This window comes from Haliotis rufescens, unplaced genomic scaffold (genome assembly GCF_023055435.1).
Source record: "Haliotis rufescens isolate VD_foot unplaced genomic scaffold, xgHalRufe1.0.p SCAF_8, whole genome shotgun sequence".
NCBI classification, from domain to species: Eukaryota; Metazoa; Mollusca; class Gastropoda; order Lepetellida; family Haliotidae; genus Haliotis; species Haliotis rufescens.
Genome location: NW_025964372.1, coordinates 45659451 through 45686518, shown reverse-complemented (window position 1 = coordinate 45686518; position 27068 = coordinate 45659451). Strand labels below are relative to the sequence as shown.

Here is a 27068-nt window from a genome sequence, read left to right as displayed (position 1 = left end):
TCGCTTGAAGGACTTTGTGGCCTCCCGGCTAGGGAGATTGGTGTGACCTCGTTCAGCTTGCGTCAGGCGAGGGTAAGTCTTAGTGTAGACTAGTTGAATCCCCCCCCCCTCCGGGAGTGACGTGTAATACAGGCAACGCACTGGTACAGCGATGTGCATGCATGTGTCTGTGTGTGTACATTTATGTGCGTGTGTGTCTGTACGTCCTGACATTGCTGTCCCAATATGATCCATGCTGCAGTTTTGACACGAATACCCCTCTCAGACACAGTCTACTGACTCCGAGTCGAACGATCCTTGTTTTTGTTTCCATTTCCTTAACGTCGGATAAGTTCGAGTAAGGCAAGCTGTCTCATCGAACAACAGCTGTTGATCACTACGGACGTTATAGAAGGATTTGACCCCATTAGGCCGGGCTCCGCTACCATGCATGATAGCTGAACTTGAAATTAGGACAAGAGATGTTATTTGTATGTGGTCGCGGACGTGGAGGTACAAGTGGACTGCAGAAAATGAGCTAAACTCCTGTTAAGCGTACCCTAATGGAGCAACCACTGCCCTGCATCCGTCGCCAAGCAACAGGTGCTAACCAATGCAGCAACCCTACCGTTGCCAAGCAACCCATGTTGCTATGGAGCTAGCGATGCAAGGCAAGTACCATTGCCAAATAATGAGCGAGGGCAACTATTGTTGCCAAGCTGACCATCCGCTGTAAAGCGGACACTATACCATCTGCTGTGAAGCAGAATGGATAAATTGGTTCTTGCTGTACAGCGGGCAACCCTGTCCTACATAATTCATAACTTTTGATGCATCCCAAAATGCCAAATGTTACTTGTATACAGTCCACCAGTACCCCGTCCATCTGCAGGGTAAGTTCGAGTTAGGCAAGCTGACCCATGGAAAAAACACCTGGAGTGATCACTTCGGAATTTATTCACAGTTACATGAATTCGAATTAGAGCAGTGTTATTTTAATAATAATCCTAAAAGCGTCAATGCACAGACAATTCTTTTCATTTCAAATTCAGCTTACAAATCTGTCAGGCTTCAGTCACCTTAATTAATGTTTGAGTGTATGTTATCACAGCGGGCGGGTCGATGCATGAGCATGACATACAAAAGGCTTGTTTGAATGCAACGGTGTAAACATGCGTATCAGTGACAATGACAATGACCATGACAATGACAATGACAAATTGTTTATTTTTGTCTCATCGGATATACAGGTCATACACATACATTATTATAAAAGTACACTATAAAGTATATCTGCCACCCACGATGTGGGTTATAAGAGACCATACATAATACATAGTAAAACAAATTGAGTAAAAACATATAAAAAGCATGTAAACATGCATATCAGTTGTCAACTTGGTGTTGATAGTTCAGCATGTGTGTGTGAATATATGTCGATCATAGCACCCGAGTGACGTTTGTATAGACAATATTGTCACATATTTAGCTGGAAAACAGGCTTTGACCCCAAATGATTTTAAAAGTGAAACCTTGTTATTTCGAAATAAAAAGAGATCTGTGGACTTCAAGATGGGAGAGAGGCGTGACATGCGACACGCAAAGACGAGCATTAAAGTTATATGTACATAAGCTGCTATTCAATGCATCAGACATGGTAATATGTACCAGAACATGAGTATGTCATCGCATTCTGACTACGATAGACTAGAAATGTCTAAATGCTTCTGATAACCATATATACCTTATATATCCACTGAGGTCTTAACAACGAGTAGGAAAAATAAGGTTCAGCTACATTGTAAACCGATTAAACTGAATAAAGGATAAACGACAAAGGCAGCTTTGGATGGTTCTTGTGCACGACATTATTGGAGATGAGATTAAGCGTGTCGTCCTTTTATCTCAAGCACAACATATAGTGCCGTACACTGTCGCCAAAACGACCTCTCGGCAGAAAAAAGGGAAAGAAAACAATTCAACGTTGTCCATAATCATGAGTTATGAAGTCATTTGACCAGAAGTCCATTGCACACAAACTCACGATATATTACGATGAACGTTCCTCGCCACATCCGGCTTGTTTCATAAGTGCATAAATAGAGAATCTCACCCGAGTGACTATTGATATCAAATATATCAACAGGAGCTGATAAAAGTAGAAAAGTGGAGATTGTATTTGTCATCAAACATCGTTCTTCCAATCTTTTCAGTTTGTAGACAGTAATAAGCAGTGTCTAAGTGTAAAATGTACTGCTAACAGCTTCAGTAGCAGAGCCATTAGTGATGTCATTTGATTGTGAGGTCATGGCAACAATGACGTCCCAATGGTCTGCAAAGCATTGTGATGCAATTTCATTGCAGCGATATCTACAATGTAGATATTGCTTGATCTCACCCAAGTGATATCTCCTGTGGGAGCCAGTTTTGGATGATGAGTATACGTTACCCATTACCTACTTACATTTCGGTATTAACGGCATTACGTTTTGTTTACCTGATTGGCTCGGATGGTACAACTCATTCCATTTTCAGGATATTTTATTCTAAAGTGAGTGAGTTGAGATTTACACTCACATCGGCAATATTTCAGCCATATCGTGACTTATTCTAAAGGCTGATCATGGTGCAATGTTGGGAATTATAGCTAAAAATGTTTAGAATTATCATTAAAACGCCCGCATGTTATCAGAAATGAGCGGGCCACTGTAACTTGACAATACCCTTATATTGCTTGACCGCGGGGTTTATCACGCCCGTTGGTAGCTGACGTCATATTGATGTTCAATAGTGACGTCATCTGGTTTGTTGTAAAAGTGGATCAGTGACATTCGTTGTGTTTATTTGCAGTAAATGTTTCAAAACCGATATTGTTGTTTATTTTTATTCGATAACAAATTCTATCCATTTTAGCTATAATAACGGTAACGCTATTCTTCAGGGCATTATCATTCGCAGAAGTCCACGGTCTTTTCAACAGCCCTCCTTCATGGGGCAGTTATGGAAGGTCTCGGGCTTCTGTAAATGATAATGCCCTGAAAAATTGCGTTACCCTTTTAATAAAGCATGAGTGATTCGCTACAGTCGGTGATATTCAAGCTTTGTCACGGTAACCTGTAGATAATCAAGACTGGGTCCGTCAGACCAGTCACAAGTTGACAATATCGGCAACGTAACACGCCGTCGGGGTACGATGACACGCAACAGTCTACCAGCCCTACTGCACGATCGCGATCCGATGTACCGCGAGCCTCATCGTTCAACAAGCAACGTATGGGGACTTTTCTAACCGAGGTACACACGATGTAGCCAAGCACGAGATACGAGAGGGTATTTGAGTTTTATTCAGTATAAAGCCCTTTGGCCTTTGCATATAACTCACTGCTTTAGTGTCCTTTGTCGACAGATTTATAACGAATACACTGTTCTCATTGTCATATGGCTGCAGTATTGCCGCAGTGATGTAACCTTTTAACTCGCTCACTCACTTTGCTGAGTTGAAGGTGTTTTGTCAAGGAATCTGTTAACAGTTATGTTAAACGTCTTTTGGGTTTGGCGCGGCCAGGAATCGAACCCACCGACCTTCCGCTCTCCGGGCGGACGCTCTATCTATCAGAAGAAGGAGTAGGGCGACACTCAATCGAAGAGTTAATTGACGGCATTCAGTAAGGTGTGAACATAGGTGTCCGGTACTCCAAACGTCATATAATTAGCTAAATTGAGTCTAGTGAGAACTGCGTCTGCACTTGATGCACTCATAGTGAAATCATAATACAGCATGTCACCATATCCGTTTGTAAACAACGACTCGCTCATAACAAAACAGGATATACAACCTGGCGAAATAACATTTGATCTGAAATGAAACAAACCACGTGACTATGGAAATTGTTTTGTTGTTTTTGTTCACTGTGGGATTGTCACGCACAACTCACTCAAACCAAAACAGAAGCCCCAGCCTGGTGGTGTCGTTGTACTGTAAACATGCAACATAACGCTTACAACGCGAACCTCTTGCTGAAATCAGACAAACCACGTGTCTATGGAGCTTGTTTTGTCGTTTTTATTCACTGCATGATTCGTCATGTATGCAATCTCATCGCTTGAAGGATTTTGTGGCCTCCCGGCAAGGGAGTTTGTTGTGACTTCGTTCAGCTTGCGTCGGCGAGGGTAAGTCTTATTGTATATGCCCTGCAATTGCGGGCTGTGCAGCGGGGCATTAATTGTTAGGAAGTGTAGACTAGTTGTCCCCCCGCCCCCTTTACTATTGAGCAGTCATCTAAGAGTCACATGCAATACTGGCAACGCACTTAAACAACCACGTGCGGACATTGCTCGCCCACTGTGATCCATGCCGCAGTTTTGACCTGAATAGACACTCTCAGACACAGTCTACTAACTCCATTCCCTTAACGCCGGGGTCCCCCCTCACACACACACACACACACACACACACACACACACACACACACACACACACACACACACACACACACACACACACACACACACACACACACACACACACACACACACACACACACAACCACCAATTTCATACTGCTAGTTCTATCATTCCGCAGTTTATTAATGTCCTGCGTCCCGCTGATTTCAACGTATTCAACGGACCAATAAACATTATTCAGGTATATTGTTGATTGTGCCATCACTTTACTCGTGCGTCGATGAAAAGCGCAGCCCGCTACGTATACGTTATTTATGCAGGACACACTGAACACTGGCATCATGAACGCATATGTTATAAAACGTGACCGCCATAGACAAAACCAGCCCGTCTCGTACTGCCGGGATGGCGGGTATTTTTAGAAGACTGCGACATTTCAGTAGCAAACATGTTTCACATGTACCCTTATTGCAAACCCAGTAGCACATATAACCTTATTGCAAAGCCAGTAGCACACATACCTTTATTGCACACCCAGTAGCACATATACCTTTATTGCACACCCAGTAGCACATATACCTTTATTGCACACCCAGTAACACATATATCCTTATTGCAAACCCAGTTTCACATGTACCCTTATTGCAAACCCAGTTTCACATGTACCCGTATTGCAAACCCAGTAGCACATATACCTTTATTGCACACCCAGTAGCACATATACCTTCATTGCACACCCAGTAACACACATACCTTTATTGCACACCCAGTAACACACATACCTTTATTGCAAACCCAGTAGCACATATACCTTTATTGCACACCCAGTAGCACACGTACCTTTATTGCACACCCAGTAGCACATATACCTTCATTGCACACCAAGTAGCACATATACCTTCACTGCACACCAAGTAGCACATATACCCTTATTGTACACCCAGTAGCACATATACCCTTATTGTACACCCAGTAGCACATATATCCTTATTGCACACCCAGTAGCACATATACCTTTATTGCACACCCAGTAGCACATATACCTTTATTGCACACCCAGTAGCACATATATCTTTATTGCACACCCAGTAGCACATATACCGTTATTGCACACCCAGTAGCACATATACCTTTATTGCACACCCAGTAGCACATATACCTTTATTGCAAACCCAGTTTCACATGTACCCTTATTGCAAACACAGTAGCACATATACCCTTATTGCACACCCAGTAGCACATATACCTTTATTTTAAACCCAGTAGCACATATACCTTTATTGCAAACCCAGTAGCACATTTACCTTCATTGCACACTCAGTAACACACATACCTTCATTGCACACCAAGTAGCACACATACCTTTACTGCACACCAAGTAGCACACATACCTTTATTGCACACCAGTAGCACATATACCTTCATTGCACACCCAGTAGCACATATACCTTTATTGCACACCCAGTAACACACATACCTTTATTGCACACCCAGTAGCACATATACCTTCATTGCACACCCAGTAGCACATATACCTTTATTGAACACCCAGTAGCACACATACCTTTATTGCACACCCAGTAGCACATATACCTTTATTGCACACCCAGTAGCACATATACCCTTATTGCACACCCAGTAGCACATATACCTTTATTGCACACCCAGTAGCACATATATCTTTATTGCACACCCAGTAGCACATATACCGTTATTGCACACCCAGTAGCACATATACGTTTATTGCACACCCAGTAGCACATATACCTTTATTGCAAACCCAGTTTCACATGTACCCTTATTGCAAACACAGTAGCACATATACCCTTATTGCACACCCAGTAGCACATATACCCTTATTTTAAACCCAGTAGCACATATACCTTTCTTGCACACCCAGTAGCACATATACCTTTATTGCACACCCAGTAACACATATATCCTTATTGCAAACCCAGTTTCACATGTACCCTTATTGCAAACCCAGTTTCACATGTACCCGTATTGCAAACCCAGTAGCACATATACCTTTATTGCACACCCAGTAGCACATATACCTTCATTGCACACCCAGTAACACACATACCTTTATTGCACACCCAGTAACACACATACCTTTATTGCAAACCCAGTAGCACATATACCTTTATTGCACACCCAGTAGCACACGTACCTTTATTGCACACCCAGTAGCACATATACCTTCATTGCACACCAAGTAGCACATATACCTTCACTGCACACCAAGTAGCACATATACCCTTATTGTACACCCAGTAGCACATATACCCTTATTGTACACCCAGTAGCACATATATCCTTATTGCACACCCAGTAGCACATATACCTTTATTGCACACCCAGTAGCACATATACCTTTATTGCACACCCAGTAGCACATATATCTTTATTGCACACCCAGTAGCACATATACCGTTATTGCACACCCAGTAGCACATATACCTTTATTGCACACCCAGTAGCACATATACCTTTATTGCAAACCCAGTTTCACATGTACCCTTATTGCAAACACAGTAGCACATATACCCTTATTGCACACCCAGTAGCACATATACCCTTATTTTAAACCCAGTAGCACATATACCTTTATTGCAAACCCAGTAGCACATTTACCTTCATTGCACACTCAGTAACACACATACCTTCATTGCACACCAAGTAGCACACATACCTTTACTGCACACCAAGTAGCACACATACCTTTATTGCACACCAGTTGCACAAATACCTTCATTGCACACCCAGTAGCACATATACCTTTATTGCACACCCAGTAACACATATATCCTTATTGCAAACCCAGTTTCACATGTACCCTTATTGCAAACCCAGTTTCACATGTACCCGTATTGCAAACCCAGTAGCACATATACCTTTATTGCACACCCAGTAGCACATATACCTTCATTGCACACCCAGTAACACACATACCTTTATTGCACACCCAGTAACACACATACCTTTATTGCAAACCCAGTAGCACATATACCTTTATTGCACACCCAGTAGCACACGTACCTTTATTGCACACCCAGTAGCACATATACCTTCATTGCACACCAAGTAGCACATATACCTTCACTGCACACCAAGTAGCACATATACCCTTATTGTACACCCAGTAGCACATATACCCTTATTGTACACCCAGTAGCACATATATCCTTATTGCACACCCAGTAGCACATATACCTTTATTGCACACCCAGTAGCACATATACCTTTATTGCACACCCAGTAGCACATATATCTTTATTGCACACCCAGTAGCACATATACCGTTATTGCACACCCAGTAGCACATATACCTTTATTGCACACCCAGTAGCACATATACCTTTATTGCAAACCCAGTTTCACATGTACCCTTATTGCAAACACAGTAGCACATATACCCTTATTGCACACCCAGTAGCACATATACCCTTATTTTAAACCCAGTAGCACATATACCTTTATTGCAAACCCAGTAGCACATTTACCTTCATTGCACACTCAGTAACACACATACCTTCATTGCACACCAAGTAGCACACATACCTTTACTGCACACCAAGTAGCACACATACCTTTATTGCACACCAGTTGCACAAATACCTTCATTGCACACCCAGTAGCACATATACCTTTATTGCACACCCAGTAACACACATATGTTTATTGCACACCCAGTAGCACATATACCTTCATTGCACACATAGTAGCACATATACCTTTATTGAACACCCAGTAGCACACATACCTTTATTGCACACCCAGTAGCACACATACCTTTATTGCACACCCAGTAGCACATATACCCTTATTGCACACCCAGTAGCACATATACCTTTATTGCACACCCAGTAGCACATATATCTTTATTGCACACCCAGTAGCACATATACCGTTATTGCACACCCAGTAGCACATATACCTTTATTGCACACCCAGTAGCACATATACCTTTATTGCAAACCCAGTTTCACATGTACCCTTATTGCAAACACAGTAGCACATATACCCTTATTGCACACCCAGTAGCACATATACCCTTATTTTAAACCCAGTAGCACATATACCTTTCTTGCACACCCAGTAGCACATTTACCTTCATTGCACACTCAGTAACACACATACCTTCATTGCACACCAAGTAGCACACATACCTTTACTGCACACCAAGTAGCACACATACCTTTATTGCAAACCCAGTAGCACATATACCTTTATTGCACACCCAGTAACACACATACCTTTATTGCACACCCAGTAGCACACATACCTTTATTGCACACCCAGTAGCACACATACCTTTATTGCACACCCAGTAGCACACATACCTTCATTGCACACCAAGTAGCACATATACCTTCATTGCACACCAAGTAGCACATATACCCTTATTGTACACCCAGTAGTACATATACCCTTATTGCACACCCAGTTTCACATATATCCTTATTGCAAACCCAGTAGCACACATACCTTTATTGTACACCCAGTAGCACATATATCCTTATTGCAAACCCAGTTTCACATATCCCCTTATTGCACACCCAGTAGCACATATTCCCTTATTGCACTATACCTCGAATTGCATGCATCGATATTGCATACCGTGAAACACCTATAGCCAGCATGTTTTTCCACATCAGATATGAATTCCACCGAGATGCGTGTATACCTACAATGCGTGGCATACCTAGAATCACATGTACCAAATGAAAAAAAGAAAGGCAAATTACTGGCTTGCTGGTATGTGAAGATCCATTTGATCGGCTCTTTATTCCAGAGCATGGTGACAGACAAGGACATTGATGGTGGGTGGGCATGGGTGGTCCTGGCAACCACGTCACTAGGAATGGTTATAGCTGGTACTGTCGCTATAGCAACTGGGTTCCTGCAAGTGGAGTTCCTGGAACATTTTTCTCAGAGTACAGGCTACACCAGTCTCGTCAGTTCCATGTTTCTGTGTCTGGAGCTCGGCATGGGTAAGGTTCTCTACGAGAAATGCGTGAGTGAGTGAGTGAGTGAGTGAGTTGTGTTTAATGCTGCTTTGAGCAATGCTTTAGTGCAACAACTGTGAAAGCAATGGATATGAAGGGGGATAGCTGAGGGTAATCATCAAGGTGATTCCAAGATTCGAGAGCCCTACCAGTGGACCTTGGCTCGGCTCAACTTCCCGAGGCAAGAGAGTTAACTGACTATAAAAGTCCAATTTCCACCCTTGCCGAACGAGCTGGTATTATGGAGTTACAGCAGATATTTTCCCAATCTTTATGTTTTAAATCAAGGTACTCACGTGATTTGGTGCATTTCGCGATGTAAGATGATGTTTTATCACAATATAGATCTTGATTATCGATCAGATCGTCCTGACTCGGCGCCACAATTTTGTGTGAAGCAAACGCAAGTGATACAAGAGGTGGAATCTGATTGGTCCATAGGAGAGGCTTAGAAGGGACATAACTGGTAATAGCCACTGTGGCGCTACGATCGAGCCCAGTAATTCCAGCCTAGTTCGGCAAGGGTGGAAACTGGTCTTTTTAGAGTCAGTTAACTCTCTTGTCTCGGGAAGACGGACTCTGCTCAGAACCACAACTTAGTACAGTGAGTGTTGGTCCTCTGGGCTACATTTGTTTCGTTCTGGATTGATCATTTAATTATTCAGTTGCTGTTGGAGGTGTAGGGATGGGGTGGGAGTGAAAAATAACGACACGTTTTCAGCATTTACAACAAATATTATTCCCTTGACAGGAGGAGTGTCCGACATAATGCCCGCTTCCTTCATTCAGGGAAAAAAATTCTAAAGTCGCTTTGTGTTTTCGTTTTATCAAACTTGAGGGCAAAATATAATTTTCGAGCATTTTCTGAACAAAATGTTCATTTGCTAAAAACAATCCAAGACTCATCCAGGAATATCAAGTGATCGATCCCTTTATTCTGTGCTTTGTACTATTCTGTGTCGACCTAGTAGCGTATATGTTTAATAACACGAATATGGCCGTGTAATGCCGAAGGGTTATGGGTTCTATTTGGTAGTGTCTGCATGGCCGTCTCTGTTGTGTCTTACCCTCATTCTGCATCCTTCCGTCTTCAGATGCTCCTATGCTTCTTACTTCTAGGACCCTTCTCCAGCGTGCTGTGTGACATGTTCAGCATCAGAGTGGCCATGGTGACGGGAGGCGTGCTGATGTCTCTCGGCCTTATCATCGCCAGCTACACCACCGACCTCCTTCACCTCATACTGGCATTTGGGGTTCTCGGAGGTTTACTAAAAAATCATTATTTACCAAATATATACAGCTTACATTGACAACATATCACGGTAATATGAGATTTTGTCAGGACGTGTTCTCATCAAACCTTTACATTCGCGCCATACCATTGCCCAATGTGAGGAGGGGGCACGGGTGGCCAGGTCGACTCATAGGCCGCAATTCGCTGTACAGAGTTGCGTCCCTTGGTCACACGAGAAACCTATGATTGTGGGTTCCAATCCCGGTCCGCCCTGATTATGTTTCTAGATTTGCCAGCACCATACTTGCTCGTTGGTTTCACCGAAGTGGTATACGTCTGAGACCTGCATCACTTCGGGCTTTCCTCCCACATTAAGCTGACATGCCGCGATATAACTGGAATACTGTTAAAGTGACGTTAAACCCAATTCACTCACTCACTCACCCAATGTGAGGTTAACGTTAAAGATAAATGGCTGCGAGCAGCGACACTTTATTGAACCATGATTTGTGAATGATTACATGAAAAAAACCAGTTCACTTTGCAGGACCAGACTAAGCGACATTGTTAAATATACATACATATTTCAAATCTATTCAAACTCAGCCTTTTTTTACCCTTTATGGATTTATCTTATTCTAGTTACCTTGGGTAGGTGTTGGATATAACAATGACATTTAAAATTTACCGTCAAATAAATATAGTTTCATCATTTGGTTCACGTATCCGCCAACTCTAAAAGTGCACACTTTTGGATGAAAATAGAAAAACTGTTCAAAGCCTTTTCTTCATAAATCGGCTCGCCTGATCATCAAACGTCCAAACCCCAAACTGTATCCTGCCTGACCAGGACAAGAGATACATGCTCAGTGACCGTAGATGTCAACGAAGCACTTGTAGGCCCGGAGGCTGCTAATCAAGTAGCTGTGAGATATTAGCCAAAGATAACATATTAAAATATGAAAGGCTTAATTGGGTTCACTGCATTTGTGTCGTTTGCAGGTGCTGGTTTCGGCTTGACATACACACCTCTCAACGTAATACTCGGCCATTATTTCACGGACCGGCAACCCATGGCCAACGGATTCTCACTCGCAGCGTGTGGTTCAGGCTTGGCTTTAGGAGCCTACTTTGTGATATGGTTCATTGATGCTTACGGGTGGCGAATGACTGTGTCAGCATTGGCATGTTGTAGTCTTCAGTTTTGTGTGATCGGATTCTCATACTTCCCAACAAAACGCACCCCAACGACTTTTTGCTGTAAACGTCGTAAACGGACCCGTGTTGAATGTCGTAAACCGGAAACGTGTTTGTGGTTTTTAAAAGATGCAAGATGGTGGATAATGTGCTCGAATTACGGTCTTCTGATGATTGGCTACGCTATTCAAATTGTTCACTTCCCGGCATATGCAGAATCGGTACATGTACCCCATGATCTCCTTCCAGGGCTGTATACTACCTATGGTGTTGTTATAACTATAGCCCGGGTACTGTGTGGAGTTTTGTGTAACGACAACAACGTCGACCTCCAGATGGTGTTTTTCAGTACCCAGGCCTTAGAAGGACTGGTCATCGTATTTATGCCACTGTATGCAAAAGACTATGTTGGTATCATGACATATCAGATACTGGTGTCACTTTTCTACGGAGCAAGCCTGGTTCCGTTAACGCCACTAGTTGTTCGACTGTTTGGTGTTGACAAATTGTCAACAGTGTTCGGCTGGATCATGCTGTGGGGAGGCGCCGGTTCTTTTGCTGGCCCCGTGATTGCAGGTAGGAGAGTTGCTTGTTTGTTTGTTTGTTTGTTTGTTTGATTATTTGTAATATGTACACATTTATAGAACATACTTGTTACGGAAGGTTAATCCACGTAGACAGAATTATCAGAAATATGACCAGATGTTCAAAAAAAACAAAAAACACAGAGAGTCCAATGTATATGCCGTTTTGTATGTTATGTATATGAACTGTATGGTAATTTATACTCTTGTACCACTGATAGTGGTTGTTCTTTTGGAATAAGCAGATTCCTATTATTTGCTTGTTGTTTAACGCCGCACTCAACAATATTCCTGCTATATGACGGCGGTCTGTAAGTAATCGAGTCTAGACCAGACAATCCAGTGATTGACATCATGAGCATCGTTCCACGCAATAGGGATACGATGGCATGCATCGACCAAGTCAGCGAGCATGACCACCCGATCCCGCTAGTCGCCTCTCGCGACAAGCATAGTCGACTTTTACGCCAAGCATGGGTTGCTGAAGACTTATTCTACCCCCGATCTTCACGGGTCGAAAGTTGCTTGACTAAACGCCACAGTAAAAATATTGTAATTTGAAACCTCTAATTGACAACGACCGAGTATGTTCCCAAGGAAGTTGCTTGACTGGAGAACATACTCGGTCGTTGTCAATTCAAGCTTTCAAATTACAATATTTTTTACTGTGGCGTTTACATGATATAAGGCTTTGCCATTGGACGTGAGGCAGGGCACATGGCGGTCACAACACTGACGTTCATAAGCGTATGAACGACACATGTTGAAGTAAATGTATGACAACCCACTGTCAGTGTGACAGATCTACTGACGTTGATTATAACATCGTGTAATTCATATGTTATTCAAACATATCTATTTTGTCCGAACCACAAGGTATACTTGTACTCGACATATCGCTGGCTGTATGACTGTCAGTATAAACATGAAGTCACACGTACCAAATGACATTGTGTCTACAGTCTTCGAGGTACAAAATACGGATTAACAAATTAGAAGAATTGCCTTCCTAGTTCTGAATTTAATACAGTAAGGCCGTCACCAATGAATCGAACGAAAATAAATTCTTTAATATGTGTGGCTCTTATAACAAGAGAATAGTTGATGGTCACTTCACCATGTAGCAATGTGTCCACGTACCTGCTGCATGTTTATATCAACTTCGTGGTCTCTGCGATAGAGCTTCTCCCCGAAGAGTGGAAGGTCGGTGGTTCGATCCCTTTCTTCCTCGTACAAAAACACGTCCAAAGATGCTACTTGTGACCCTTCCTGACGCTCGCATTAAGGGCATAACACAAGGACTGGTCTGCATCAATTCAGAAAATTGTGTCTGGGTAAGGTATCCATGTTAAACTGCAGCAAGGTATAAAGCCGGTGTCCCGGTATAAACTCTCCCCCGTACAAATTCTCCCCCCGGAGAGTTTATACCGGTACAGATTCTCCCCCGGAGAATCTGTTCTGAAATAAAATCTCCCCCGGGCGGATATGTTTCGCGCCCCCCTCAGTATAAAGTCTCCCCCCTGATTATTCGGTTTGTTGCAATGTCTTTCAGTACTATATTCTTTAAATAGTTATCTTTAATGTAAGGAAGGTTACTTTAAAAAATAGATTATGAAATATGGTCATAATGAATTGATATTTCAGCATATTTTATTTGGTAACTGTACCTTCCATCCTAAAATAATTATAAGACATAATCATACCAAACAAATTTGAATGAAATGACTTAATGTAACAAATACATGTACGGTTACTGTTGTAACAGAATTCAGAAATCTTATTAATCCTCGCAAACATTCGGTTTTACCACTAACTACGTAAAAACTGTCAACATATCCACGCGCGCCTCCAGCTCAGGCTGTCCGTTATACTCTGATTTAAGATCTAAAATATATTCCTTAATACAGGCTACGATTTGAAAATGGTATCAATGTAATATCAGTGGCTAGAATGTCATGGTGCAAGCAGGTTTCTGTTAAACATACAACATCATAACTATCTAATTCAGCACTGATAAAATCTACTTTGTCTTTAAGACTGCGTACGTTTAGATATATAATCTTTAAATCTGGACTATGCAAAGGTCCTGGATTCGGATGGATATCACCGCAGCCGAAGAGAAAAAGTAAAACTAGGAATGATAATCGGAAATTAGATAAGCAAAGTAACCCAAAATATAGAGAAATGTGTATCATCTTCCCGAAATGATAAGCATGTAGAATAGATTTTAAAAAAACAACCCAAGCCTGTATTGAATAACATCAACCGGCATCGTCAAAGCAAAGTGTACATGTAATTGTTACAATCGGGCTGGCCGTGAATCTTAATGAAGAACACCTTGTTAAAAAATAAAGTAATCTGAGAAGGGATTCATACGTTATATACAACTTAAAAAAATAATATTATGAAAAACGAAAGGAAAAGTGCCCCCCCCCCCCCCCCCCCCCCCCCAAAGAAAAGAAAGAAAAATACCCCGCAAAATCAATCAAAATCAAAATCAACAAATAAAAGGAAACAACCACACACACACAAGTAACTAAATGTATATTTAGATAAATATATAACCCAGAACAAATAAAGGAGAGAAAAAATAAATAAAAAATACATTTTTTTATTAAACAAATAAACATTCAAACCTTGAGGAATACGAAAAGCCAATGTGTAATACTAAAGCAAGAAGACACGATAAACTGTACCAACATTACAATGCTCCCCGATGTGCATGCTTTACCTGGGCTACATACGGGTGATCTAAGTTAGAAATATATGACTGATATAAATTCTTTATACACGGTAATATCGAATATTCTTGGATTATCTTTTTTTTCCAATGTGCTCCATTCAAGAAAAGTTATATAGAATTATATATTTACTCTCCCCCATGTATTTTGCTCTTTTATGTAAAAGCTTTTTCACCTTACACATTTTAATTACAGATTCCTTTGTTTTGATTTTAATGCAAACAACCCAGGCTTTTGAAATGCTATACAAAAAGTATGCTCAAAAGTTCGGCGACTTTGTTTCCATAATGCGCGGTTTGGCGCGGTTTCACCAACTGCAAACCGCTAGGGGCTAGCGTTTGGTAAAACCGCGACAAATCGAAACAGTTCATTTATGATGACGATGTAGTATTTCCATTGGCGCGGTTAGGACCGTTCGGCTAAAAAAGAAATCGAACAGTGCTCGATTATCTTGAACCGCGTGGTTAGCCCAGCGGTTCTACCCGAGCCAAGGGTAATTTGACAGAATAAGGCCTAATATCTTGGAAAAAAAACCTTGCATAGCGGTTTGACTTGAGGTGCGCCGTTTGAATATATACAGAGTTTTGTATTACATTTCAACCGCCTCCCAAAACGGGCCCCAAACCGCGTGGCGAACTGACTGAATGAAAGTGTTTTTCATTCAAAAGAAACACGCCAGAAAGATATATTCTTAATTGAATACTGAATTTTATGATTTTTAATATAGCTATTGTTGCTTGCATTATTGAAAAGTAAGCTTATAAACGTAATATTAATTTATGAATGTAGTACAAACCAACAAAATCATTTTCAAACGAACTATTCCAACGTGTCCGTAGATGACTAGCCGTCAGTTCATGTGGGTGTCACTGCTGGTGTCATCCTGAGAAAATGGGGCTGGCGTGTCACGCCGAGGTGTTTTCATGTAGGGAGGGCGGTTGTGGGCAACGGGCATGTCAAGTTGCTTCCCATCACACATAATACGTGTACAAATACCTAAAGGGTTAGAACATTTGCTATCATTTGCTTGTATCGTTCGTCAAAACATTGCCATACAGTTCTTCAGTGTTACCAAATCTTCTCGTGATGGATGCCAGCGAAGTATCTCGCCTTGTAGACTACATCGCCTCTACTACGTACCCAGAAGACTTCACCAAAGATCAAAAGAGACGTCTACGTGAGAAGGCAGCCTCTTTCACAGTTGCTGACAGAGTTCTCTACCATCTAGGCAATGGGGAGAAGAAGCAGACGGTCGTCGTTGGTGAAGAAGAGAAGATGAAGATCATAGAGACTCTCCACAGCAGCATTGTCGGTGGTTGTCACTTCGGGCAGAATGCAACCATTGCCAAGGTCACCGAGCGGTACTGGTGGCGCAGTATGAGTAATGACGTCCGTGAGTTCTGTAAGCGTTGCCCTGCTTGCCAGAAAGCGAACCCCAACAACAGACCCCAAGTGGCAAGCTTACACCCTGTCCCTGTTAAGGAACTTTTTCATCGATGGGGTATTTACCTTATTGGACCACTTAAAGAAACTGTAGATGGGTTCAGGTATATCATCGTTGCCACCGAGTACCTTACCAGATGGGTGGAGGTTGCTGCACTTCCAGACAAGAAGGCCATCAGCATTCATCAGTTTCTGATGCAGCTAGTGTACAGATACGGGGCCAGTCAAGTACTCCTGCACGACCAGGGAAGGGAATTTTGCAATTTTCTTGTGAAGGATCTCTGTGACATTTTAGCTACTGACCAAGCCACGACGTCCCCGTATCACCCCCAGTCCAATGGTCTCACCGAAAGATTTAACCAGACCATGATCACCCAGCTGATGAAGATGGTTAACAAGGACGCAGACGACTGGGACAAGTTCCTTCAACCCGTTGCGTTTGCCTACCGGACCAACATCCAGGCGTCTACTAAGACGTCTCCGTTTGAGCTCCTGTATGGCCAGAAAGCAAGACTTCCCATCGACCTTGAAGAAGCGAAGGATGACAAAGCTGTCTGGGATGTTGACGTCGAAGCCGTCGCTGACCGCATGACGAAACTTGCTGACGTGATGCCCTCAAGCCGTGCAACAGCTAGAGACAACATCGAGAAGGCACAGTCAAAACAGAAGAGGCGATACGATCTTAAACACAGCTCGCCCGTTTTCCAGGTAGGATTTTTAAGCTCTATTTCAAAACAATCATCTGTTAGTAGCAGTAGCAATTTGGGAGAAAGCCTAGCGTGTGTAAAACTAATGGTTACAAACTGTTAAATTAACAAAACAAGTATGGGACTGCGTTATTTTAGAATAATTACTTTCTTAAGAAATATATTCTTTTTGAATGCAGATATATTCTTATGATAATAGGTTATTATCCTGCAGATACGACATTGCAAAGATGAGACCCCACCTAGTGCAGTGCCTGATCGCACACGACGTCAGTCCTTTTCCAAAGACTGTGACGCGTGGACGCCCGCCGAAGTCAAAGATCATCACGCTATAGTTGTGTAACCGAAAGTTGTACTGTAAATACAAACCTAACACTGACATATTTAAACTAGAAATTATGTCCAATGAACATGATGTATTGAAGCAATTGACCTTGAATTTGTTTTCCAAAATATGCTATCATGCTTATGAAAGTGCTATCCATAAATACAGAGTTTGTTGTTTCTAATACAGTTTTTGTTGTCTGTATACAGTTTTTTAATATACCAGTTTGAGTCTACATGTGAACACAATCGATGGTTGAAATGTAAGTCTAAGAACAAAACATGAACTAATTCTCAAGAACTTTTCATCTTTGACTGACTGATGTATTTTCAATCTTTATTCAGCACTGCCTATAGTACGAAGCATTAAGTTTATGAAAAATCAGCATTGATTTTGACTCCATAAACTGTCATAAAGTATTCATAAAGTATCAGGGGTCATTTCAACTTGCAAAATGATTGACATAGTCCTTTATAGAGCGAGGATTGGGCTGTTTTCCCACTCGATTGACTGATATTACATGGTTTAGAAAGGTACAATGAATGGTTAAGCATGAATATTACACTAATACGCGATATTTCATAAGAAAATATCATATATCCGTTAAAACATAAAACCAATATTTATGAGTATATAAGACTTTATCACTGTATCCAATTCCAAAATTTTAGATATAAACTTAGGACAGTTCAGTTTAAAATTCTTCAACCTTTAATTCATCACAGGATGTGTAGCTAGACGACGGGAATCTATAGTCTTGACTGTTTTCTTTGATGAAAATGTTTCTCACCGACCTTAGTGTGTAGGGGTGTGATATCCTGGGCAGGAAATGACAGTGTTTTGACTACTCGTCTTTCATTAATTAACGTGTTGGGCATCCCTAATGAACCTTTACTAATTCATGTTAAACCAACACAGGATGTTTTCTGGAAGTGGACAATCGCGAATGTAATAGGGCTGACACGACACGGGTTAATAACTTCTAAAGTTACTAAACAATCTTTGTACCTAACGACTAGCATATAAACTAAACATCGTCTCTATCAGAAGTGATTTGCTTGTATATAGATGTAAACACATTTGATGATACATCTGTGTGTTTAAAGTTGATTTTGACAGCCCGGGCCAAGTCGGACAGAACACAAACACTTCTGATAGAGACTGTTGATAATGTAGAGGGAAAAGCGCTTCACTTTGAGCACCTTATTTTTTTAAATACCGCGATCTGAGACACTATAAAGTGGTATTAAGGTAGATATAATACTAGTCTATAGGTGTGAGTCCATTTCATGTTACATCTGTGAGGTTTAAGTTGATCTTGACAGCCCGGGCCAAGTCGGACCGAACACTTGTGAGACAGTTGAGAGTATGGGGAGAAGAGGTCTACTATAACAAACGTGTCTGCTTTAAATACGATCAACAGTGACATTATAAAGTGGTATTTACTTAGCAATAGTACGTTCCTATAAATATAAACGCCACGCCGACAGATGGAAATTTGTATCAGGATAGCTGGAAGTATTTGATACGTTTCAAATCTTATTTCGTTTAACGATTGATCTTTTACATGTTACCTAGATCAGCGACGCTTACATCTCATTTTTGGTTGGTGCTTGTTCATAAATCTTATGTGTCTATGTTGCATCAATGATATGTAGGTATGATCACCGATAATGAAGAAATTTGCCAATAACTCTTTGGTCCGTCTTGGCCCGGCTGGCCCGACTTTTAGGCAATACCCTCAACTATTGACTTACTTACTTACTTACTTTTGAGATTCAACGTGCGCATTCCGACTGATGCGTATTTCGCACACGGGCCAGGCCATTTAATGTGTTTTCGTCCTATGGAAACTCAAACAGCTAAACCTAATCTAACCGATGATGAAGATTTCTCCACTACTGAGGAAACAATAGACACTACTCCAACTAAAACAAACCAAAATTCCCTCCTAGCCCCAAAAAGGAAGAAATAACTAAACCGCAAAACTCCCCAACCAGCCAACACCCAAAACCTAAATAACCTCCTAAATACTCCTAGTATACATGCATAGTCAAAACTCACCAAAAGCTAGCATGAAATCCTTCCACAAAGTTGCTTTCAATATAAAATTAACCGATCTTTCCTTCTTCCTCTTTAACCTCCACCTAAAAGAAGTCACCGAATAATATAAAAACTAAAAATTAAATCACCTATCACCCGAACCCAATAATGAAAGGACTAAATATTTTTCAGTGGAACGCCAACGGACTCACCTCCCGCGGCCATGAACTAAAAACTAAATTTAAACTAAATAAAGGCCCTCACATTGCTTGTATCCAGGAAACCAAATTCTCAAAAAAATCCAAATCCACACTACCTAACTACAACTAAGTTAGAACTGACAGAGCTAAACCAAAAACAAGAAGAGCCGCAGGAGGACTAATCATATTTATCAGGGAAGATATAAATTACGAAGAAATAAAAATAGACACGCCAAACCTAGAAGCCAACTGCATTAAAATCACATTAAATAACCGAAAAATAAACATCATAAATATATACCACTGGGCGGAACAAAAAGTCCAACCTGAGGATCTAAACAAACTACTTCAAATAAGCGATAAATCTACTATATTCCTAGAAAACTTAACGCTCACCATCCTACATGGAGCATAGATGATAAAATAGAAAATCATGGCAAATTAATCTCCGAATGGATAGAAACAAACGACCTAGTACTCCTAAATAACAACCAACCCACGAGGTACGATAAGATAAACCCAAAAATGTCGGCTATCGACCTAACCATATGCACCGCAGATCTATCTCAAAGTACTCAATGGGAAGTGCACGACGTCCCGCTAGGTAGTGACCACTTCCCGATAAACATAACCATAGTAAATACAAACGTACCAATCCAAACAGAAAACCAAGAACCATAATTCTATTACAATAAGCTAACTGGGACCAATCCCAAGATATCTGCAACGAAGCTAACTTAAACGAAATAGAAAATAATGACCCAGAAACCTATTGTAAAAACCTAACAGACTAATATATAATAAAGATAGCCAAAACCTCCATCCCCTTCAAAACATCAGGCAAACCCACGGTACCATGGTGGAATGAGGAAATAGAACAGGCTAGACGAAAACGTAAATCAGCCTTCAATAAAGCAAAACGCGACTACACACATCTAAACTTAGCCCACGAACTAAACCACCAGGTTCAAAAACTAGTCCAAATAGCCAAAAGTAGAGACTGGAAAAAATTCTGCGAATGTATAAATAACCGTACAGATGCCAGAACGGTCTGGCGCAAAATCCACGCCATTAGAGGCTTAAAACGACATAAAAAACTAACATTAACAACTCAACCAACCCCGCCCAAAAAGCAAATAATCTCGCCAACAACTTTTCGGCCGTTAGCAGTAGCACCAACTTCAGCCAAAAATTCCAAGATAAACTTAAAACAAAAATCAAACCCACAAAAGAACCAAACAATAACAATCTAGAAATAAACCAACCCTACAAAATGGAGGAGCTCCTCTACGTAATCCAAAACAGGAAAAAGGGCACAGCCCCAGGATTAGACCTAACTTCTGAACAAATAATTAAAAAAAAAAACCTAAAACTATATCCTACTCCCTGGAAACAGGCCCTAGTCATACCAATCTCTAAACCTAATAAACCAGCTAATCAAGCTAACTCATATCGACCAAAATCTCAACTTCAAACTAATGCAAAGTAATGGAATCAATGGCTAAAAATAGATTACAACATTACCTAACCCAAAATAACATCAACTATTGAACTGCATGGCAAGTATTTATAAAACGACCGGGGGGGGAAATATTCTGGGGGGAGACTTTATTTCGTAGGGTGGGGGAGAGTTTATTTCGAGAGGGGCGGAACTGTACCGGTATAAATTCGCCGGGGGGAGACTTTATTCTGGGGGCGAATATATTTCGTGACACCGGCATAAGCCCGACGAGTACAAGCAGCCACAAACACACGTACATTCACCTCGCTGTCGTGAACGTGACGTTAACATCACCTACAGCAGAAACAATGCTCACTCACTCTTCCTTGTAGGTTGGCTGCATGACGTCACCTTGTCTTACTCCAGCGGGTTTCACGTAGGAGGTATGTCCTAAGCCTCTCTATATTTTCAAAAAAAGACTAAATTAACGCATGTTTTAACAAGCTGAGAATCTCGCATAGAGATGTTTCATGACTTCAGTCGTTAGCTAGCGGAATTTATACAAGTAATTGACATGGACACCAATAATACAAATGAATGCGGTTGATAACACATGTGAAGAGAAGTTTGCCTTGCCAACAAAGACATGAAAGTTTTCTATCAACGTTATTTTCACAGCACACCTGAGATATGTTTAAGCAAATGCTTCCTTGTTTAAGGAAGGCATTATTCATGAATAACAACATTGAGACTTAATACAAAATACACTGGAAACTTCAATAGCGAAGATGGACAGCTCGGCAACGAGATGGATCCTTCCTTTGTTACTCTTGTTATGAGATTATTGAGTTGGCTTGTCCTCTTCAAATCAGTTCAATCTGCCCTGTTTGTGAACTACTTGTGATTAAGCCTATTTTGCTAAGAGTAACTTGACTTGATTAGGTATCCTAAATTGTACTTGGCACGTTTATTAGAAAAATCGATTCCCCCTCTTGTCGACCCTATATAGGTACCGACAGCCTTCTAGAAACTGCCCCATCCAGAAACGTCTGGAACGATTGAGCCTGCCATGTTCATGTGCACAACAAAGGGAGATAACACTAATTTTAACAAACGGATGAATTGCTCCAATTGCCGCTGTCGACTGCGGTTCAAATCCGGTCACAAGAGCACTTGATGTTTTCTACCAGAATTTCAATCACATGTTGCTACTGCCAATTACTACAAATATATTTACACTTAGACTACTTACACATAACCGTGTGTATGATCTGTTACCAACTGTGTATCGTTGATTTATGTATTTGACAATGAATTGTCTCATTTGAGATATTTTAATTATTAGAAATGTATTTTTACCATATCTCTCTGATTCAGGTTTGTTCGTGCTAGTTGCCGCCCTGCTGGTTCTGCTCATTCCCGGATGTAAACTCGGGACGTCCGAGTCACCGCATGAGGTTACCATGGAAACACTAGTACACACAGAACAGACTGTTGTCATACGTCCTCCATTAGATCTGTGATATGTGTCATTGTATCATAATAATGACATTAATAATAATTCAGAGTTCAGAGCTCAACGCTCGCAATAAAGTCAAAGTACAAATACTTTTGTTGTACCCGTCCTTTCGTATTCTTTTTGTGTTGTTGATTGGACGAACAAAAAATTCAGAGTATTGACAAACTCACACGAAGGATACCACAACCGTCGCTCTTCCCTCAATCGCTTTTATTTACCAGTTACAGTGGGAGGGCGTGGTTTGATTAACGCGGATGTTCTTCATGACAGAATTGTATTGTGAACCTACGCAAACATTTATTTGTCTGATGATCCTCTTGTGAAGCATGTCAAGACTCATGATGAAAACAAGGCATTCCACGGTTTTCTTAAAGGAGCCAAGGATGTGGGACATAATCTCAAAGTCGATGTTGATTTTGTTGAAGTATCTCTACAGCAGGACGGTACAGAAATGAGCGTCTACCAGAGAGGGCGTGGTTTGATTAACGCGGATGCTCTTCATGACAGAATTGTATTGTGAACCTACGCAAACATTTATTTGTCTGATGATCCTCTTGTGAAGCATGTCAAGACTCATGATGAAAACAAGGCATTCCACGGTTTTCTTAAAGGAGCTAAGGATGTGGGACATAATCTCAAAGTCGATGTTGATTTTGTTGACGTATCTCTACTGCAGGACGGTACAGAAATGAGCGTCTACCAGAGAGGGCGTGGTTTGATTAACGCGGATGCTCCTCATGACAGAATTGTATTGTGAACCTACGCAAACATTTATTTGTCTGATGATCCTCTTGTGAAGCATGTCAAGACTCATGATGAAAACAAGGCATTCCACGGTTTTCTTAAAGGAGCTAAGGATATCGGACATAATCTCAAAGTCGATGTTGATTTTGTTGACGTATCTCTACTGCAGGACGGTACAGAAATGAGCGTCTACCAGAGAGGGCGTGGTTTGATTAACGCGGATGCTCCTCATGACAGAATTGTATTGTGAACCTACGCAAACATTTATTTGTCTGATGATCCTCTTGTGAAGCATGTCAAGACTCATGATGAAAACAAGGCATTCCACGGTTTTCTTAAAGGAGCCAAGGATGTTGGACATAATCTCAAAGTCGATGTTGATTTTGTTGAAGTATCTCTACAGCAGGACGGTACAGAAATGAGCGTCTACCAGAGAGGGCGTGGTTTGATTAACGCGGATGCTCTTCATGACAGAATTGTATTGTGAACCTACGCAAACATTTATTTGTCTGATGATCCTCTTGTGAAGCATGTAAAGACTCATGATGAAAACAAGGCATTCCACGGTTTTCTTAAAGGAGCCAAGGATGTGGGACATAATCTCAAAGTCGATGTTGATTTTGTTGACGTATCTCTACTGCAGGACGGTACAGAAATGAGCGTCTACCAAGCGAAGTGCCATATCAAGTCAGGCCAGACTCAGTTTTTCAAGGATAGGCTATCAGAACGACCACTGCATCGAGTTTTTGTGCTTTTTGTTTGATGAAGTCTGAGTCCTTCGCTTGGATGAAGTCGTCTGGCCTTAAAAGTGAAACAGAAGGCTTTCTGTTGCTGCTCAGAACCAGTCACTTCCCACTCGAAACCGTCAATGAGTGATTTTGCATCAAAATGTTAAAATGAAATGTAGATTATGTAATGAATTTAATGAGACTGTCCAACACGTTGTCAGTGGGTGCCCAGCTTTGGCACAAACACGGTAACTTTAGCGACATGATGGGGTGGCTAGATCATCTAATGACCGTCTTCTCCATGCTTGAGGTTTTGACAGAGGTCCATCCATGCTACGACCCAGAATATGTAGAGGGCGTCGTGGAAAATGATAAATACAAAATACATTGGAATAGGCCCGTATACAGCCTCAGACCTATCCAGGCCAACAAACCTGACCTTGTCCTTTGTGATAAATCAAATGAAATCATTTATAACTTTGAATTTTCTGTCCCTTTGGACACTGATGTGATTGACAAGATTCAGAAAAGACATGACAAATATGCGGACCTCGCTTTCGAAATGTCACGCTTGCATCACACGTACCAAGTTGTCCATCTCCCCGAGGCAAGAGAGTAAACTGACTATACAAGTCCAGTTTAAACCCTTGCCGAACTAGGCTGGTATTATTGAGTTACATTTTGGCTTGACTAACGAGTCTATGCATAGTCCAATCAAACTCGCACACCGAAATGGAAATCCGGTTCGTAAACTGTCGTGCAGATTTAGGTCGATTGCAGGATTTGCAAAACATGTGCACCGCCAACTCGTTGTCAGCAGATATTTTCCAAATCTTTTCATGTTTTTAATCAAGGTGCTCACGTGATTTGATGCATTTCGCGATGTAAGACCCGTTTTATCACGATATAGAACTTGATCATCGATCAGATCGTCCTGACTGGGCGCCACCATTTTGTGTGAAGCAAACACAAGTGATGCGAGAGGTGGAATCTGATTGGTCCGTAGGAGAGGTTTAGAAGGGACATAACTAGTAATAGCCACTGGTGGCGCTACGATCGAGCCCAGGAATTCCAGTCTAGTTCGGCAAGGGTGGAAACTGGACTTTTAAAGTCAGTTAACTCTCTTGCCTCGGGAAGATACAAGTTGTCCGACTCCCCATTGTTCTCGGTGCCTTAAGTTTGGTACCTCCAAATCTATTGTCTGACATTTGGAGAGTACTCGGGTTTGCTGCCAGGAATATCTGGGTAATGCAGGAGGTTGCAGTGTTGGGGAGTCGTCATGTTCTCCGAAACGTTCTGGTTGGGTTCGACAAGGTAGCGCTTCCTGAGATAAGTCCCATTCGCTGTCTGGACTGCGTGTAGAGGGGGCAAGGGCCCTGAGCTGATGATAAGCCTGACCAGTCTGACTGTGCCAGGATCACCTAAACTCTCTTTGCTGCATGTTTTATTTAATCTGTACAAATACCGTTCCAACTAACACCCTTTCGTAATCAATCGGTATTCTTTACGAATAAGAAATTTCTTTACACATGACGTTACTACGAGGAAGACGGACACGTGGATGTGATTATCGACACGAACCAAGATATTTTTAAAAATGTTATAAATGTCATAATGTTCAGTAATGAACAATTGACCGCTGTCGCACGCATATATCACAGCATGTGAAATAGTCCAGATTCCCTTGACGATGTTTAAGCTAAAACTATAGTGGGTGTAGATGTTCTAAACGATCTTAGCTGAGATTAATCCTAACAATTTACGTTCAAACATAAGATATTTTCAGTTAAAGATAAGATACATTTTCGAAACTATCTTAAATATGTTGCAGATTATACAAACTGTGACAGACAACGCTTTTGTGTTGGAGTTTGAAAACCAGGGGGTTTTCCAATGACGTCACGGGAATTTTCCAGCCAGTGACAATAGCAACATTGTTGCATGGCAGTGCATTTTATTATTTAACGATGATTGTAACTGTTTTATTGTAACTGTGTTACATTGTGTTTGGTGGAGATTCATTGCATTGTGTTTGGACAATGATCAGTCGTCATGAAGATATTATATTCAGATGCTAGTGTGGTGTGTAAACCGGTATGCCACGGACGGTGACATCATGATACAGAACATATGGAAAGTTCTGTAATGTTCTAGTGCTGGCTAGAGGGCACGGTATAGAAACTTCCTGCAGCTTGTTAGGCTGCACATAGAGTGGGACAAGAGCGCGCTTACGTATCTCTCACACATTTCGTCTCTCACGCATTTTCATCGCTTCGATTCGGCAGCAGCTTTCATATGAGAATCGTTCATCATCCCTGATTACCTGTCCAGCGCATCCCGCAAGCTTGACCACTGTCGCCGCTGGGTGAATATATATTATCATCACTGACTTTTGCCATCACCACTGTATTTTTGTATTTGACACTGCCCACTGCCATCACACTCCTATTATATATGGCCATTGAATATTGAACTATCACTCTGTTGTTTACTGCCATTGTAATTGCTGTGCAGTAATTTGTATAAATTTGGAAACTTAGTAGATTTTGTAATACACTTGTTGATTGTAAACCACAGTTCTTTTACGTACTGACTTCGGGATTAACTTTATGTTTCAATTTGGGAATCAACACGTAATGATATATTAACCAACATATTGCAGGTAACAGGTGGTTCTGAAGAACTAAACGACCTTAGCAACGAATCATTTTCATTTGTCAACTTCGATCATCTAGCTCATGGGAAATAAATTAATAAGACCATATG

General features: G+C 41.2%; 1 protein-coding gene across 1 annotated transcript; it reads left to right on the top strand.

Annotated features, from left to right (window-relative positions):
• Positions 1 to 22944, top strand: LOC124143569 (monocarboxylate transporter 12-B-like). Its single transcript, XM_046512588.2, has 6 exons — positions 1 to 72; positions 9183 to 9381; positions 10516 to 10659; positions 11633 to 12403; positions 21704 to 21754; positions 22689 to 22944. Exons 2-6 carry the CDS (start codon positions 9186 to 9188, stop codon positions 22832 to 22834), a joined length of 1308 nt encoding a protein of 435 aa, XP_046368544.2. The 5' UTR covers positions 1 to 72; positions 9183 to 9185; the 3' UTR covers positions 22835 to 22944.
• The last annotated feature ends 4124 nt before the right edge of the window (positions 22945 to 27068 follow it).

Bases quoted from the DNA above. Each gene is read 5' to 3' on its own strand.
- LOC124143569 (XM_046512588.2), top strand. From the start codon at position 9,186: ATGGTGACAGACAAGGACATTGATGGTGGGTGGGCATGGGTGGTCCTG. The intron at 9,382-10,515 runs GTAAGGTTCTCT...TCTTACTTCTAG, and splicing joins GTGTCTGGAGCTCGGCATGG to GACCCTTCTCCAGCGTGCTG. The intron at 10,660-11,632 runs GTTTACTAAAAA...TGTCGTTTGCAG, and splicing joins GGCATTTGGGGTTCTCGGAG to GTGCTGGTTTCGGCTTGACA.